This window comes from Cynara cardunculus, unplaced genomic scaffold (assembly GCF_001531365.2).
Source record: "Cynara cardunculus var. scolymus isolate 2C unplaced genomic scaffold, CcrdV1 Un_Scaffold_2106, whole genome shotgun sequence".
NCBI classification, from domain to species: Eukaryota; Viridiplantae; Streptophyta; class Magnoliopsida; order Asterales; family Asteraceae; genus Cynara; species Cynara cardunculus.
In genome coordinates, this window is record NW_020200977.1 from 38682 (window position 1) to 57023 (window position 18342).

The window sequence follows — 18342 nt, forward strand, 5'->3', positions numbered from 1 at the left end:
TTTATAGTTAATAGTAATAAATAATAATTAATATTAATAACGATTATAATTGCAAAAGGTCACAAACATCTTTTCATAAGCTAATTCAACTAACGTTTTAATAAGCCAACTAGTTTATGTCTATTCAAACATGTACCCGAAAAATAAGCTAGCTTCTGTTTATCAAACAATACCTATTTTTTGTAAAGTAACTGATAAGCTAACTGATGAATAAATCATTTTTGACAAGACTAGCTGATAAGCGTGCAAAATGACCATAAATGACATCTTGAAAAATTAGCCAATTACAAGATTTTGTAATATAATTAAAACAAATCTCTAATAATATAATATATTAGCTAATATAAACAAGAAAGTAAAAAAAATTAAATAATAGAATATATTAATAAAAAGAATTTCAAATTGATTATATATATATATATATATATTAAAAAATTTGGATTTGTTAAAACAATTTTTTTAAAGTCTATCAATATATGATTTCAAATATCCATTACATATAATGAGTAAAAATAAAATTGGTCAACCTCAATATCCTACTCAATTAAGAAAAATTAATTAATATAGCCATTTTTATCGGATGGTTTCACCTGAAGCCATTTTTTTACAAGGTTTACGAAAATAGCCCTAGGTTCGTATTTTTATTTTGCAGGCATGGATGAAAAAAGTAATTTTTTTGCGGGACTAGGTGAGAAATGTAATTTGCTTTGCGAACCTGAGTAAAAAATGTAATTTTTTTTGCGGACAGCGGTAGGAAAGTGTAAATTTTTGTCTTTTAGTTGGGTCCACAATTGCGTACGTGAATTTCTGCGATCTATGGGTATTTTAGTAAATTTGCTTAGCGAATGACTAGAAGGTGAAATCAACCCTGAAAGATGACTATTTTAATAAATTTCTCATTAAATAATACATTTTAATAATTAAAAAATAATTGATATGATTAATTATTATTCTAAATAATATACAAATTAATTGTATAACTTATTCTAAATAATTAAATATACGAAATAATAATTAAAAAATAATTGATATGATTAATTATTATTCTAAATAATATACAAATTAATTGTATAACTTATTCTAAATAATTAACAATTAAATAAATTAAAAGATGTTTAAAATTGATAAAAAGTTGAAAAATCACGAAACATGAGAGATGGTTATGCCACGTCATCTTTTCATTTCGATATCCTTTTATATATAGATATACATTAACTTACCCCTCTTATAAAACATCTATTGTTGGGGTAGATGAATAATAGGGTGGTTTTCTGAAATCATAATTGCTTGGATTTTTGCTTGGATCGTGTATATTCCTTTCTGAATCAGATATTTTGACCTAATAGCCTTGAGTTGCACGAAATTCTGAATATGAGTTAATCCAAGTAGGAACAATCTAATTTCGTAGGCATAGAAAAGAGATCCCATTATTCAAGCAAAAAAAAAACGAATTTAAATGAGTATTTGTCCCTTGAACCCCGCCTTTTGGTCTTACCGAGATCAATCTAGTCTTATACAAGTGTGCGCTCCGTACCTCCTAACTTGCATAAAAAACTAAGTAAAGATCTCCTTTAGCTCTCGTATATTTACCCATTACACCAAATGAAACCAGTGACACTAAAATCACCAACAATCCTCCCCCATTTTAGTGTAACCATGAAAAGATACAAACCGGAATAGAATAAACCAAATTTGTGCATAAATGAAAATGTCGTTACAATTGAATTTTCACTTAGTATATTACACATTTTAAATATTCGAGAATTAGGGTGTCCTAATGATTAAACCCGTCAATCCATTTGAATACCAGAAGATAATATACACACAAGTTTAAAAACCTAACTAGTAATATTAAAACATGACACCATTATTAAGCCAAGTGTCCCAATCCATTATTGATCGTATGAAAATCAAGTCCCAAGCTTTTTGAAGTGCGAGTACACTTCATGATCATATAGGCAATTCTTTTATTCATGTACCTGCTTACATTTTATCAAAGGAATAATTAAGAATAAATTCAACCTTTCAACTATAGGTCCGAATACACAAACCTGGAATGATATCAAACATGTGTTCCAAATCCATAAGTGTGAGCTTTCCACATTGAATTCAGCCTCTAATATCATATTAGAGGGGAATTGGTGTCTCACTATTAAGGATTTAAATAGACTTTAAACTCATCCCAATCACCGACTTGTTTTTATAATAGGAACTCAAAGTATTGATGATATAGTGAGTTGATTCATCCTATATACTTAGACAGAGGATTCTTTTTTTGTATATAATGATGTTACAATGTTGGAATTGTGAGGTATATCGGTGCAAAGGGGAAATGATATAGTATTTATGTCATGGTAATTGAGAATGTATGATTTAAAATTAGTAACAGTGGTAGTGGAGCTTGAAATATGGAAGCATTATCTATAGAATGGATTGTATAGCCTATACTTGATAATTGAAGATATCTCAAGGACAAGAAATAATTACATGTATGTATAAGGGCATGAATATGAAAATGTATGATGTATAATTGAATTGTGAAAGAAGATATCACAAATGTGATGATTATTTACATGCATGTTGCCTTATTTTGTAGATAAGAATAGTATGGTGGTATCTATGTGGGGTAATCTTTAGTGACGGTCGGAATAACCACTTAGAGTTGAATATGTTCACTTATAATTAATRATTATCAAAGGAGTACTCGAGTAGAGCAACTCGAAGAGTTATGTAATAAATGTCAGCCGGTTTGGCGAACTAACATCGAAAATAAAAGAGACGGACGGATGGATGGATCGAAGGTAGTCCATCGTTCATTAGAAAATAATGCTCAAGTTAGCGATGGATAGAAGATTATTGGGATACGAATATAAGTTATTCTCAACGATGAACGGATGTTTAGAACTCCAGACAGTAAAACAGTTGGTATGGTGAAATTTATGACATAATGTATTTAATTTAAAAAAGTGTTCAGTAGATAAAAAGTAAGTCGTAACTCTTAAGGATGTGAAAAGAAAAAAAAAACTAAGAACCAAAGGGATTTCTTTCGTGAATGTTCAATGAAGACGTCATAATGGTTCAGAGGCTACTTAGGAACTTGATAAGGGGACGAGATTGAGATGCCCTCATTTATTCGTATAGGGCAAATTTCGAGGACGAAATTTTGTTAAGGGGGAAAGTTTGTAATAACCCAAATAATAATAATAATAATAATAAATAAATTGAATGTAATTTATGACGGGAAACTCAATGGTCATGAAACCTACGACCATTTATTATGGCTTATCGTTTCATATTCCGTGAAACCGCCGATGACTTAGTATATATATATGGGGAGGTCTTCAAGCATAGAGATGATAAATTCTCAAGAGAGGTGAAAGATGAGGATGATTTGGTGAAGCGCAACAAGTTTGATGCGTTTTTGAGAGTTTGTAGTTTTATGTGTAGTTTGGGGTTAAGAAGAAGAACTATTGTGAGAAAATGTGACGGTGGACGCTGTAATGAGAGTTGACGGTGCTCTACATCGTAGTTAGTTTGGCACCAATCGGGGAGACGCTAGCTACTTCAAAGATCGGTTAGGGCTACGCCATGTATTGTGAGTTTCACGTGATTTATTTTTAAAATGGTTGCATGCCTTATTTTTGATATGTTATATATGCGTGAAAAGTTCGATATTTTATGATATGTGTTTTGAGTATTTGTGTGTCGATGGGGATGTACTACGATATGATTTTGTAAAGACGAGTATGCTTTGTGAGCTTGTCTAAGCAGTAAGTGCGGACATGCTGTGTGAGTTCGCCAGGTAATGCTGTGTGAGGTAGACATCTCCCACGACGCTGTTGTTTTGTGATGTAGACACACACTATAATATCGTTATTTTGTGAAAAGTGTTATTCTTATCAAGGCATGCTAATTTATGAAGTTTCGTGAAAATTGTTTATTATAAAAGTTGTTGTTCATGCATGAAAACCGTGGATTCACTAGGCTTAAGGCTCACCCAAAACTCTTTTAAAACTTTTTCACCCAGGCGGCTGTTAGACTGGAAAGAAAAGTTGGATAAAGAGAGAAATAAGGATTAACATCAAAGAAGGACATGTGCAGATCAAGGCATTGTTATATCGAACAAAGTATGTTCGTCAAGATTGTAAGTTTAGATGGTGATATAAATTGTAAGATTAGAAATTTTATTTCCGCTGCAATGTAAGTGTTTGATCTTGGGATGCTCATTATGATATATTGAAGCATTCGAAATTTTGGGATGTTACAGTCTTCGTAAGATGGTCCGCTAAATTATGTTGCGGCCTTACAAACTCTACCGAGATCACACCATTCATGATTAATTCTCTAATCATGCTATGTCTAATACCTAAGTGTCTAGACTTACAATTATAAACATGGCTATAAGCCTTAGTCAAAGTGGCCGCACTATCACAATAGATAAAAATAGGTGCAATCAGCTTTTACCACAATGGAATCTCATAAAATTCTTAGCCATTCCGCTTCCTTACCGGACGCGACTAACGCAACAAATTCAGATTCCATCATTGAGTTTGTGATGCAAGTTTGCTTCATGGATACCCAAGAAATGGCACCTCCCCCGGGCAAAAATACCCAACCACTTGTACATTGGATATCCAACTTGCATCTAAATATCCTTCTAACACCGAAGGATATCCAAGATAACACAAACCATAATCCATGGTTCCTTTTAAATACTTAGGGGGCGTTTGGTTCATCAGAATTCGTGGAATTGGAATGGTCAATTATGTTGACCAAAATCCAATCCAACGTTTGGTTACGGATGGAATGGAATTGAATTCCAAACATTCCCTCATTTAGGGATTTCACCATTCCTTCATAAAAGTGATGGAATTGAAATTCATTCCATCCAAAATTATGTAAATGACAAAAATATCCTCTTCGAGTTTCATAATATGCTTAACGAATTATGCTTGCTTCTCGTTTCTTCTTATCAATTACTGTTGTTGCTTAACATTTTTTGCTTATTTGTTGCTTCCAGTTTCTGCTTAACGATTTCTACTTGCTTCCCATTTCTGCTTATCAATTACTGTTGTTGCTTCCAGTTTCTACTTATCTGTTGCTTCCCGCTTAAGGATTTCTGCTTGCTTCCCGTTTCTCCTTATCGAATACTGTTGTTGCTTCCAGTTTATGCTTATCTGATTCTTAACGATTTCTCAGACGCCTGTCGTTTACCAAATTGATTTCTACTTAACGATTTCTCCGACGCATATCGTTTACCAAAACAAGACTGCATCTTCATTTATAGATATATATATATATATATATATATAGATATATATATATATATATATATATTTGTAATAAAAAAATTGATGCAACAAAAATTTAAAACGAGATCTATTGAAAATATCGATATTTACATGTTTTCTATTTATATATAATTTCATAAATGGTAAACATTTTTGTTCTCATTAAATGTTAATTTTACTGTTATTTGTAATTGTAAAAAATTAAATTTAAAAAAAATATCAAAGAAAGGGTATTTTTTTGTCCTTTTTCATCATTTCATTCTAATTTTGTTGCAAACCAAACAGACAGATTCCAACTTATTAAACATATTACATTCCATTCCTACCAACCAAACACTTGGTCAAACCCGATAACATTCCATTTCAATTCATTCCTTCAGAAATCATTCTGCGAACCAAACGTCCCTCAAATACTTGATGAGTTGCTTGCCAATGTTGAGCACTAGGATTACTAGTATACCAACTCAACCTTACAACAACATAAGCAATATCGGGTCAGGTGCTTGTCATGGCGTACATCAAGCAACCTATAGTTTGTGAGTATTCTAATTGTGAAATATCCATGCTTTTATTAGGCATTAATTTGACACTTGGATCCATGAGAGTGCTCATGGGTGAAAAATCACTATAATTAAACTTTTTGAGAGTTTTCTCAATATAATGTGATTGTGTCACCGCAATCCATTTATTCACCCGCTTAATACTTATACCAAGGATCACATCAGCCTCCCCCATGTCCTTCATGAAAAACCTTGGTGACAACAAATCAACATGTCGTCTACATAAAGACAAATGATCACACCGACACCGGTAGAGTTAAACGGGCTATATACAAATTCGTCGGATTGGTTTAGAGTAAAACCACTTGAAAAATTACCTCATCAAACTTTTGATGCCATTGTTTAAGGGCTTGCTTTAGCCCATACAATGATTTCACAAGTTTACATACTTTAAGCTCATTATCGGGCATGATAAAAACCTTCCGGTTGTTTCACGTAAAGTTCCTCATCAAGATCACCATTTAAGAAGGATGTTTTGACATCCATTTTATGGACAATCAAATTTTGGATAGTCGCCAAGGCAATCAACAACCTAATGGTAGATATACGAGCTACCGGTGCATACGTATCGAAATAGTCGATACCAGGTTTTTGCCTAAACCCTTGTATCACCAGCCAAGATTTGAACTTTTCAATAGTCCATTCTACCTTCATCTTCTTCTTAAATATCCATTTGCAACCTAAAGGTTTTGAGCCTGGTGGCAAATCCGACAATACCCAAGTATTGTTCTCTAAAATCGACGACATTTCATCATGTAACATCCCAAAATTTCTAATACTTAAATATAACAAAACTAGTATCCCAAGATCAAACACTTATATTGCAGCGGAATAAAATTTCTAATCTTACAATTTATATCATCATCTAAAATTACAAACTTGAGGAACATAACTTTGTTCTACATAACAATGCCTTGATCTGCACATGTCCTTCTTTGATGCTAATCCTTATATCTCTCTTTATCCAACTTTTCTTTTCAGTCTAATAGCCTCCTAGGTGAAAAAGTTTTAAAAGAGTTTTGGGTGAGCCTTAGGCCTAGTGAATCCACGGTTTTCATGCACGAAGAACAACTTTTACAATAAACAATTTTCACGAAGCTTTATAAATTTAGCATTCCTTGATGAGAATAATACTTTTCACAAAATAAAGATATTATAGTGCGTGTCTACGTCACAAAGCAACGGCGTCATGGGAGATGTCTACCTCATATCGTAGTACATCCCCATTAACACAAAAAATACTCAGAACACATATTACTTTTCACGCATATATAACATATCAAAAATCTCGAGAAACTTCAATCAAGCTTGTGGATAATTATAAATAAGGCATGCAACCATTTTAAAAATAAATCACGTGTAACTCACCATATATAGCGTAGCCCAAACCGATCTTTGAAGTGGCTAGCGTCTCCCCGATTGGTGCCAAACTAGCTACGATGTAGAGCACCGTCAACTCTCATTACAGCGTCCACCGTCGCCTTTTCTCACAATAGTTCTCTTTCTTAACCCTCAAACTACACATAAAGCTATAAACTCCCATTTTATACTAAGCCCCATCGGCGGTTTCACGGAATATGAAACGATAAGCCATAAYAAATGGTCGTAGGTTTCATGACCATTGAGTTTCCTGTCATTAAATTGCATTCAATTTTAGGGTCTAAACCCTTCACTTTGATCGCTTTACACTACATGTCCTTGAAATTTAACGACTAACAATTCCTTTCCTTTTTTTTTGGTTATTACAAACTTTCCACCTTAACAAAATTTCGTGCTCGAAATTTGCCTTATGCAAATAAATGATGAATCAACTCACTATATCATCAATACTTTGAGTTCATATTATTCTCAAAGCTAAACATATTCTCTCCCCACTAAAATAAATCAGTGGGAGTTTGTCACCAAAACTTTATCCATCAACACCACTCTACATCTATTTTATCTCATCTTACCATGTGTTTTGCATAAACACTTCTCTATCAATGTCATTATATCCAAGGATATTAAACCATCTAACGACTTCTCTGCTTTAATCTGGTTTAAGACTAGCCCCAAATTAATTTAAATCACCACTCTCATCACTATAAATCAATTTTTAGTTACACATTTATCAATAATAAAATCTTCCATCCTCAGTTTAAGTTTAGGTTTTAGTAACCTAATTCACTTAAACTTTGCTTTGATACCACTTGTAACATCCCAAAATTTCGAATACTTAAAATATAACAAAACCAGTATCCCAAGATCAAACACTTATATTGCAGCGGAATAAAATTTCTAGTCTTACAATTTATATCATCATCTAAAATTACAATCTTGAGGAACATAACTTTGTTCTACATAACAATGTATTGATTTGCACATGTCCTTCTTTGATGTTAATCCTTATATCTCTCTTTATCCAACTTTTCTTTCCAGTCTAATAGTCGTTTGGGTGAAAAAGTTTTAAAGGAGTTTTGGGTGAGCCTTAGGCTTAGTGAATCCACGGTTTTCATGCACGAAGAACAACTTTTACGATAAACAATTTTCATGAAGTTTTATAAATTTAGCATTCTTTGATGAGAATAATACTTTTCACAAAATAAAGATATTATAGTGCGTGTCTACGTCACAAAGCAACGGTGTCATGGGAGATGTCTACCTCACACAGCATTACTAGGCGAACTCACACAGCATGTCCGCACTTACGGCTTAGACAAGCTCACAAAGCATGCTCGTCTTTACAAAATCATATCGTAGTACATCCCCATTAACACAAAAATACTCAGAACACATTATAAAAATATCGAACTTTTCACGCATATGTACCATGTCAAAAATCTCGAGAAACTTCAATCAAGCTTGTGGATAATTATAAATAAGGCATGCAACCATTTTAAAAATAAATCACGTGTAACTCACCATATATGGCATAGCCCAAACCGATCTTTGAAGTGGCTAGCGTCTCCCCGATTGGTGTCAAACTAGATACGATGTAGAGCACTGTCAACTCTCATTACAGCGTCCATCGTCGTCTTTTCTCATAATAGTTCTCTTTCTTAACCCTCAAACTACACATAAAGCTACAAACTCCCATTTTATACTAAGCCCCATCGGCGGTTTCACAGAATATGAAATGATATGCCATAATAAATTGTCGTAAGTTTCATGACCATTGAGTTTTCTATCATTAAATTGCATTCAATTTTAGGGTCTAAACCGTTCACTTTGATCGCTTTACACTATAAGTCCTTGAAATTTAACGACTAACAATTCCTTTCCTTTTTTTTGGTTATTACACATCATCACTGGCCTCTTTCCAAAAGGAAACACCCCGCGACTCCATGGCCTCTTTGAAGATTTTAGGATCATCCTCAACATGATAACAATAAGAATATTGCAGCCCTACTTCGTCCCTCGAACCCTCAACCAAGTACAATTGAAAGTCGGGTACCAAAAGGTTTTGTAATTCGACCTCTTTTGCTTTTTTGGGGCTACTGTGTTTCTAGGGCTAAAACACCATTTAGAGCTTTTGGATTTTCCACCTCACTGCTGCTAGGAAGCAGATCTTTGGTTTTTGAATCAAAGAAAAAAATAGCTTATCAAAAATAGCATCGCACGACTCGATTACGGTGTTTATCGACACCGAATCGTTAGGTTCTATTACATAAAACCTGTAGGCTTTGAAATTTTCTGCATAACCAATAAATATGCAATCTATTCCTCTTTCCCCCAAAGCTTTCCTCTTGGGTTCGGGTAGTTTTACAATAGCCCGACATCCCAAACTCGAAAATAACTCAAATTCAGAGCTTTTTTGAACCAAAGCTCATACGGGGCTGTTTTGTTCCTTTTATTTGGAACTCTATTTAATACATAACAAGCCGTTAACATGGCCTCTCACCAAAATCCCTCACTCAAACTCGAGTAAGAAAGCATCAAGTTAACCATTTCTTTTAAAACTTGATTTTTCAGTTCGGCTACACCATTTTGTTGTGGTGTGTAAGGAGCCATCATCTCATGGATATTTCCAACAGATTGAAAGTATTAGGGATCCATATATTCCCCTCCTCGATCCATTCTAAGAAATTTAATTGAATTGCTTAATTGCAATTCCTCTTCGGTTTTGTATATTTTAAACTTTTCCAAAGCTTCAACTTTGGAATGCAATAAACACACATAGCAAAACCGACTTGAATCATCAATAAAAGTAACAACATACTTTTTATTTTCTAATGAAAGAGTAGAGTGGAAATTGCATAGGTCACTATGATTCAAATCCAAAACACCCGAATTTCTATACACATTCGGAAAAGGTTGTTTTGTAATTTTCGTAAACATACAAGTCTTACATTTTTCAGCACTAATGTTAAAAACTGGAATTAATCCATTTTTAGAAATTCATGCATTTTTCTAAAGTTCACATGACCTAATCTAGCATGCCAACGCATAGAATCATCTAATTTGCGAGTTGAGGTCATAAAAAAGAAATTATCATCACAAGATGTTATTTTATCTACAGCATTTAAATGAAATAAACGATGGCATAAATAACCAAATACGATAAAACTACCATTCTTGAATATAATATACCTATACAATTCAATAACTTGTTTATAGCCTAGAAAGTTCAACATACTACCCGGAATAAGGTTACTCCGAACCTTCGGGACATACAAAACATCAAATAACGAAATTGTTTTTCCAGAAGTAAATTCTAAATTAACAACACCACGCCCAACAATCAGCTTCACCGACTCATCTCCCATACGCAAATAGGACCCGTCATCAACCGGTTCAAGCTTCTCGAACCAAGATTTGTCCTTGCTAACATGAGTAGTTGTCGCCTAATCAACCCACCAAAAGTTTTCATCCTCTTGTACATTACAAATTTTTTGGAATTAGTGAAACACAATTCTGGACAGAATTATCAAGAACAATTACAAACTGACCTTTGGGTGTCCTTGGTCCTTAGACCCACCACCACCACTACCACTACCACTAGTTCCTGCACCGTTTTTGTTGAGCTTCACACGACAATCACGCTTCATAAGGCCAATTTTTTGACATCTCCAACACACCAACTCTTTCGGTTTCTTGTTGGCTTTGTCATAGCCTTCATGCTTTCGTTTTTTTGCCTTTTTCTTTGTTGTTTTGTCCAGATTTCTTCTCTTCCACAACATGGACATCGAGTTGTCCAACTTCAAATTTTCCCTTGTTCTTGTCACTTTCGTGCACACGAAGGGATTCTTCGATGTACAATTGACTTCCCAACTGAACCAGGGTTATCTCCTCCTTTTGATGTTTCAACGTATGCTTGAAGTCCTTCCACGAAGGGGGAAGTTTGTCAATTACACTCGACACTGCAATGGATCCGTCCATATTTATCTTGTGAAGTGTAAATTGACCAAGAATATGTAAGGGTTCATTGCACTGCTCCATAACAGGCCTCAAATCCACCATCTTGTAATTATTGAAATCGCTTACTAATAACTTCTTACTAGAAGCATCTTCCGCGACATACTTCGACTCAAGTGAATTCCATAACTCCCTAACTCTTTCAACATTCTGGTAGATATCGAATAAAGCATCTGACATATCGTTCAAAATATGACCCCTACAGATGTAGTCATCATTCTCCCACTTGTTTCTACTCCTCATATGATCCAATGTCTCGTCCTCCATCACTTCGGGCATTGGGGTACTCAGCACATAAACAATTCTTAAAGTCGTAAGCAAAAAATGCATCTTCTTCTGCCATCTTCTGAAGTCGTTTCCTTGAAATTTCTCCAACTTACTAAACTTGCTCGTCATATCCTTCACAAATTCGCTCATGATTACAGAAAAGCAAGAAATTATCTGATTCGATTGTTCTGGTAGATAAACAATAGGGTGGGTTTCTGAAATCACCATTGCCTGGATTCTTGCTTGGATCGTGTATATTGCTTTTCCGAATCAAATATTTCGACCCTATAGCCTTGTGTTGCACGGAATTCTGAGTATGAGATAATCCAAGAAGGAACAATTTAAATTCTTAGGCATAGAAAAAAGATCACGTTACTGTTGGTTTTGAATATTCGAATTCTTCGATTCAAGCCAAAAGAAACGAATTTAAATGAGTATTTATACTCAGAGTCATCCATAAATGGATAATGATAAGACCAAAGACAGTTTTTCCATAACACTTCTTCTGGGCAGCAGACCCCCGCCAAGGGGGCTGCCTTGGGACCCTGCAAGGGGGTGCGGCCTCCTTGACCCCGTCTTTTGGTCGTACCGAAATCTATCTAGTCTTATAAAAGTGTGCGCTCCACACCTCCTAACTTGCATAACAAACTAAGTAAATATCTCCTTTAACTTTCGTATATTTATCCATTACACCAAATTAAACCTGTAACACTAAAATCACCTACATCCCCAATAACAACTTTTACATGGAGCTTTATTGGTGACACTTCCATACAATGAACTCCAATCGAATGGTTAAATCATCAAAAATGTCGATGATAAAGTCCAACCGAATGGTATATCACCAAATTTGGTGTGATAATGTTCACACGGCAAAAGATGCTTGACCCACCCATTTTCAATTGTTTTTAAGGTTTTTTTTTTAAATATAATTAAGGTTTTTTGCAATTTTAATTTTATTAAACATTATTTTGAAATAGAAATTAACAATTTTTTTATGTTAATTCTTTTTATTTTGATTAATTTTTTTACTGCCAAAAACTTTAACATACTTTTGTCATAACAAAACTTTTTTTATATAGTTTATTAGTCCAATCATTTTAAGTTAAATCATTTATATTAATTTCTATAAAAATTAATGAATAAAAATAAGTAAATACAGATTTATTTATATTGAGAAAATATTAATTATTACTTTAATTATGTTTTATTTTACATTAATTATTTATTTTTTATTATTTATTATTTAAATATATTAATACAATATCTTAAGTATATGATTTCTTTTTGCAAATTATGAAAAAAAACACACTTGTGGTTCCAATCCAATCATCTATTGTATGCAATATACAAACACTCGTTTCAAAATCATACCTTAAAAGATGGCTCTCAACGCCATACTGCCGGCGACCCAACTGGATTATGATCGCAAGGCGGAGCTCCAGGCGTTTGAGGAAACCCAAGCCGGTGTCAAAGGACTGGTTGATGCCGGAATCACTAGTGTTCCTAGAATGTTCCACCTACCCTCACCTGAGATCCTAAAATCCGGCCAACAGTTGTGTCCGGAAACAACACTTCCGACCATTGACTTTGAAGGAATCAACGTAGATCCAATCCGACGAAAGAAGGTCGTTGAGGAAGTGAAAGATGCATCAGAGMGTTGGGGGTTCTTTCAGATCGTGAATMATGGAATTGCGAGTAGCGTGTTGGAGGAGATGATRAAAGGGGTTWTAGGGTTTMATGAGCAAGATACAGAGGTTAAGAAGCAATGGTACAKCATGAATAGCAAGGGGAAGCATCCGGTGGTGTACAACAGCAATTTCGACTTGTATGTTTCACGTGTAGCCAACTGGAGAGACTCTCTCATYTGCAACATGACTCCTAATCCTCCCAATCACCATGAATTGCCTCCTATTTGCAGGTTTMGTTACTTTTATACTCCAAGTTTTTCAAGTGTTTTCAATCTATACTGAATTTTATATGAGCTCGATTTGATACGATGCTGTTATGCTAAACTCGATTTTGATTTGATAGCTCGAAAATACTTCTTGTTCAGCTTGATGAAGATCAATTTCAGAGCTTGAAATTGAAATATTGCAATTAATATCGCTCTATTTGACGATTTGAATAGCTTGAAACAGCCCATTCCTGACATTTTTTAGGACCTGGGCGAGATGTGAAGAAGGGTCCCTCGATAAGTACGATATTTTTTCAATATATTGTTTTTATCATCAGAAATAACATTGAATTCATATAAAATCGTTTTTCCGAGTATTTCTAGACGCAAAATCAATCAATACTCCTTTCTAAATTAATATTATCTATTAAAACAATTTTATGTAGTATCAGTGATTTGTTTCATCATCAAAAACATCCTATGATATACTTTTGGTACGTAGAATGATATCATTTGGGGTCACAAAGTGGATTTGTCTGATTTCCGAGTGACACTATATAAAACAATGTAAAGAGGTTGGTTTTTCATGTCATCTCATATTAATGTTTTTTAACATCATTTTAAACTTTTATATTATGTTTTCAAATTTGGGAAGATTAACACCATTTTAAATTTTTATTTTGTGTTTTCGAATTTGGGAAGATTAACACTATTTTAAACTTTTATATTATGTTTTCGAATTTGAGAACATTAACAATACTTTAAACTTTTATATTATGTTTTTGAATTTGGGAAGGAAAAAAGAATGAAAAAAGGGAAAAAAAAAATAAAAGCTTAAAAGGAAAGAAGAAAAATAAAGTTTTTTATTTGTGTTTTTAATAAAGAAGAGAGAGGAAAGAAAAATAATGAAATAAAAATAAATTTTGATATAACTTTTTTCCTTTCCTTTCTTTTTCTTTTACCTAAAAAAATCTCGAGAACATAATATTTTTCTTCTCTCATTACTTTCCTCTCTTTCTTATGTAAATGAAGACTCAAGAACATAGAGTTAGGGTTAAAACAAACTTTTCTGGAATCATCGATTATATAAATTAAAAAATTCATGTTGGTGATAGTTTGAGATTTTATTCTTTTTTTAGAGATAGAAAAATACATAAGATTTATAAACTCAATATTAGATAATAAAGAACAACTATTAAAAAACAATTAATAGTTTCATTATTCTAAATATAAATATAAGTTGTACCGTCTTATATAGTTAGTAATTTTTCTAAAAGATGAGGGTTTTCTTAGCTAATAACAAGAAAATCAATCATATTCTAATATAAAAATAGAATTCACATGAGAATAGAACAATCATCAGAATCGATGGAAGATAAATTATAGAGAATATATCAAAGTTTTCGAAACAAGTAGTAAATTAAAAAAAACTTAGAAAAACATTAAATAATATTATATAATGAACAGCAGATTAACTTATTTATGTATTTTTTTTTCAATATATTTAATTCATACATGTTTGGGTTTTTAATAGTTAATGTAGTATAAAAGTTTTTTTTTGTCATATTAGATACTAATTTTTTTTATTTGTCTTCTATTTACTAATCTTTTTGAACTACTATTATATATATTAAAAAAATTGGGCCCTTAATTTTTATGGGCCCTAGGCGTACGCCCGGCCCGCCCTCCCCCAGGGACGGCCCTGGCTCGAAATTATCTTTCTAAACTAGGTTCGATATAACAAAGTCTCTGGTTTGAGTTCGACCTACCGAGGGTTCAAAAAGATCATTAAGATTCGTGTCAAACTCGATTTTTGTACTCTCAAACTCGATTGAGCTCGAAGTGAGTTTGAACTCAAATCACTCGATATAAGTTCCACTTAACAAAAAGTGATGTAAATGGGATTTCTTTTTGCAGAGAGATATTGATGAAATATGCAGATGAAGTGCACAAACTTGGGGTTCAGGTACTCGAGTTGATGTTCGAGGGGTCTCGGGCTCAACCCGAGTCACCTAATAGAGATGGGGTGCGCCGAAGGACTTTCAGTTCTCGGTCATTACTATCCTTCATTTTCACAACCTGAGTTGACGATAGGCACGAGTAGCCATACCGACAATACCTTCATCACCATTGTTTTGCAAGACCATATTGGTGCTCTTCAGTTCTTTAACGAGAACTGATGGATGGATGCTCATCCTACTCCGGGAGCTCTTGTAGTGAATGTCGGAGAACATCTAAAGGCAATCTCTCCCTTCTTAACTTCTTTCTTGTTAAATATAATTCTCAAAATGAGTCCCATATACAAGACCGATCCTAAGATTTTTGATGCCCAATACGAAAATAATCAAAAATGCCTCTAAGCCTATTTTTTTAAGCCAATTAAAAACGAAACATGCAAATTTTTTAAAGAGTTCAGAACATATTCAAGCTAAGTGTCTCATTCCCATGTTGATTTTTATTAATTATACTAAAAAAATACAAGGGGGGACATAAAAACCAAAACTTTGGATATAAAATATAGAATGATAAAATGATAAATTCTGAATTAAGATCGTGCTTTCTTCTTTTCCAGCTTTCTCTTTTTCAAATTGAAATTAGTAAAATAGAAACTTTATTTCAATATATGGAACTTTAAAAATAAGGAAAACTATAATTAGTTTTTAACTAAAATAGTAAATTACATCCAAATTAATGTCATAGTAAGCAAAAAGTAAAACTCAGAAGTTACAGGTCTAACAACTAAAGGCTAAGGATCCATCTGTTAGCAGCTTGATAAGCTTAATAGAACTAACAACTTATTACCTCAACTATGCATGACTATTTCGTAGTGGCTTAATAATATTAATAGAACTTATCCAGTAAGCTTCTATGGGGAGCTTTATATAGAAAGCCAAGTTTTTTTTTCCAAACATATCCCTTTCAACTAAAAGAACGCTCCTTACATATGCGAAAAAACTCTCCCAAAGCAAAAACTTTTCCAACTTATACAAACAGATTAATTCATACAGACAACTTTATCTATATATAACTTAATAAAAAAACCAATCAAATGGCCCTAAATTTAATGCGGTAATGTCAAACCTCAAAGTAAACAAAAGTTAAAAGAACAATAATAAATTGTTTTCATAATCTATGTTACTGTGAATTGCAAATAACAAGTGTCCATTAATTAAGACAATATCACAATATGTTGTTAATCTTGTGCAGTATGCTCCAACTATGTTGATACAGTGATAAGCTCATGTGCATTGAAAGTTTCAATAGTCAGATATTTCAATATGTAAGAGGAAGACTCATCATCAAAATGACAAAAGCTCATTAGCCTTGGCCTAGTAGGTCAGTAACCCACACGACCACATGACCCAACTTTATAATAATCAATTGAAATTTAGATTTTTTTTACAAAAAAGATATAAAGATTCATAAATCATAATATTACTCACACAACAACTCGGTAAGTTCAATCAACAGTAGAAATCAGTCATTCGAGATTTCCATATTTGATTTCTTGAATCTAATTTCATGACCGTTAATCGGCTCGAAAGAGAACTGCATGCCTTGAAAATTAAAATAGTCGAACTTTGAAGAACAATAGAAATTAGATTGAGTTGTTGGATAGATGGCGTTAACCGGTTCACGATGTTCATTCAGTATTCATCAAAGCCTCTTTTTATAGTTAAAACTCAGTTGTCCAATTCTCAAATTATTAAACCCAAAAGTAACTTGATGCGTTGTGCGGCCGCACAGGCTGCACGTGGCGAGGGTAGAGTCAACTTTATCCAACCGTATAGACATGTACGCTGCCTCAAGGGGTAATGCACAATGTATCCTATATTAGAGGGATACTCGCATAATACAGCGAGATACATTTCGATGTTAATATTTTGTTTTATTCTTTGTCCCTGTCGATATAATACGATTTTACATGGTTTTGAGAAAACAATAATATTTTTATTTTTGAATAAAATATAAATTTAAAGATGTCATAAAACTATGAAAAATATATATTGATACTAGTATCAAATTAACTATTTAAAAATTCTCCTTTTTTTATACTTTTTTTAATTCAACTTTTTATTATAATTTAATTTATCTATACTATAGTGTTGGACCGGTAACTGCACTAGGGAGCTGCCCACGTGATATTGTCCGCTCTTGGCTGCCCCGGGGTTTTCCCGCACGGCAACAACCCCTCACGGTTTTGTTTTCTAAAACGCGTCACTGGTAGGAGAAGACTCCCACTTCCTTATAAGGAAGAGAAGACTCCCTAGCCTCACCGATGTGGGATGCTTSTGCATTGCTACAGGAGCGGTGGGTTTAAGGACGAGGATTTGACCTGCCGAGGGAACACCGAGTCTGCTGAACCAACATTCCCCCCCCCCACATTGGTGCGACCCTAGCTCTGATACCAATTGTTGGACCGGTAACTGCACTAGGGAGCCGCCCACGTGATATTGTCCGCTCTGGGCTGCCCCGGGGTTTCCCCGCACGGCAACAACCCCTCACGGTTTTGTTTTCTAAAATGCGTCACTTGTAGGAGAAGACTCCCACTTCCTTATAAGGAAGAGAAGACTCCCTAGCCTCACCGATGTGGGATGCTCCTGCATTGCTACAGGAGCGGTGGGTTTAAGGACGAGGATTTGACCTACCGAAGGAACACCGAGTCTGCTGACCCAACATATAGTATAAAACATTTGACAAAAACTCTTAAAAACAATTTTTTATGCATGAAGTATTGTATATTGATGCATATTACTTAAAATTCAAGATTACAAGTAAATTATGCATAAATACAACTTATTAAAGCTTCATGTATGAATTTGTGTAACTAACTGCGAATAAACATAATCAAATAGAGGATAAACATATCATTTTAAAATATAAAAATTCTAAAATATAATTAGGATAATTATCGAGTTCTAACAAAATAATT

At 33.6% G+C, this 18342-nt stretch overlaps 1 protein-coding gene and 1 pseudogene across 1 annotated transcript; one reads left to right on the forward strand and one right to left on the reverse strand.

The window, feature by feature from the left end:
* Nucleotides 1–10945: 10945 nt before the first annotated feature.
* Nucleotides 10946–11662, reverse strand: LOC112502870. The gene has a single exon (XM_025106883.1). The coding sequence runs from the start codon at nt 11660–11662 to the stop codon at nt 10946–10948; it is 717 nt and encodes a 238-aa protein (XP_024962651.1).
* Nucleotides 11663–12894: 1232 nt separating this feature from the next.
* Nucleotides 12895–18342, forward strand: part of LOC112502871 — a 7149-nt pseudogene continuing 1701 nt past the window's right edge.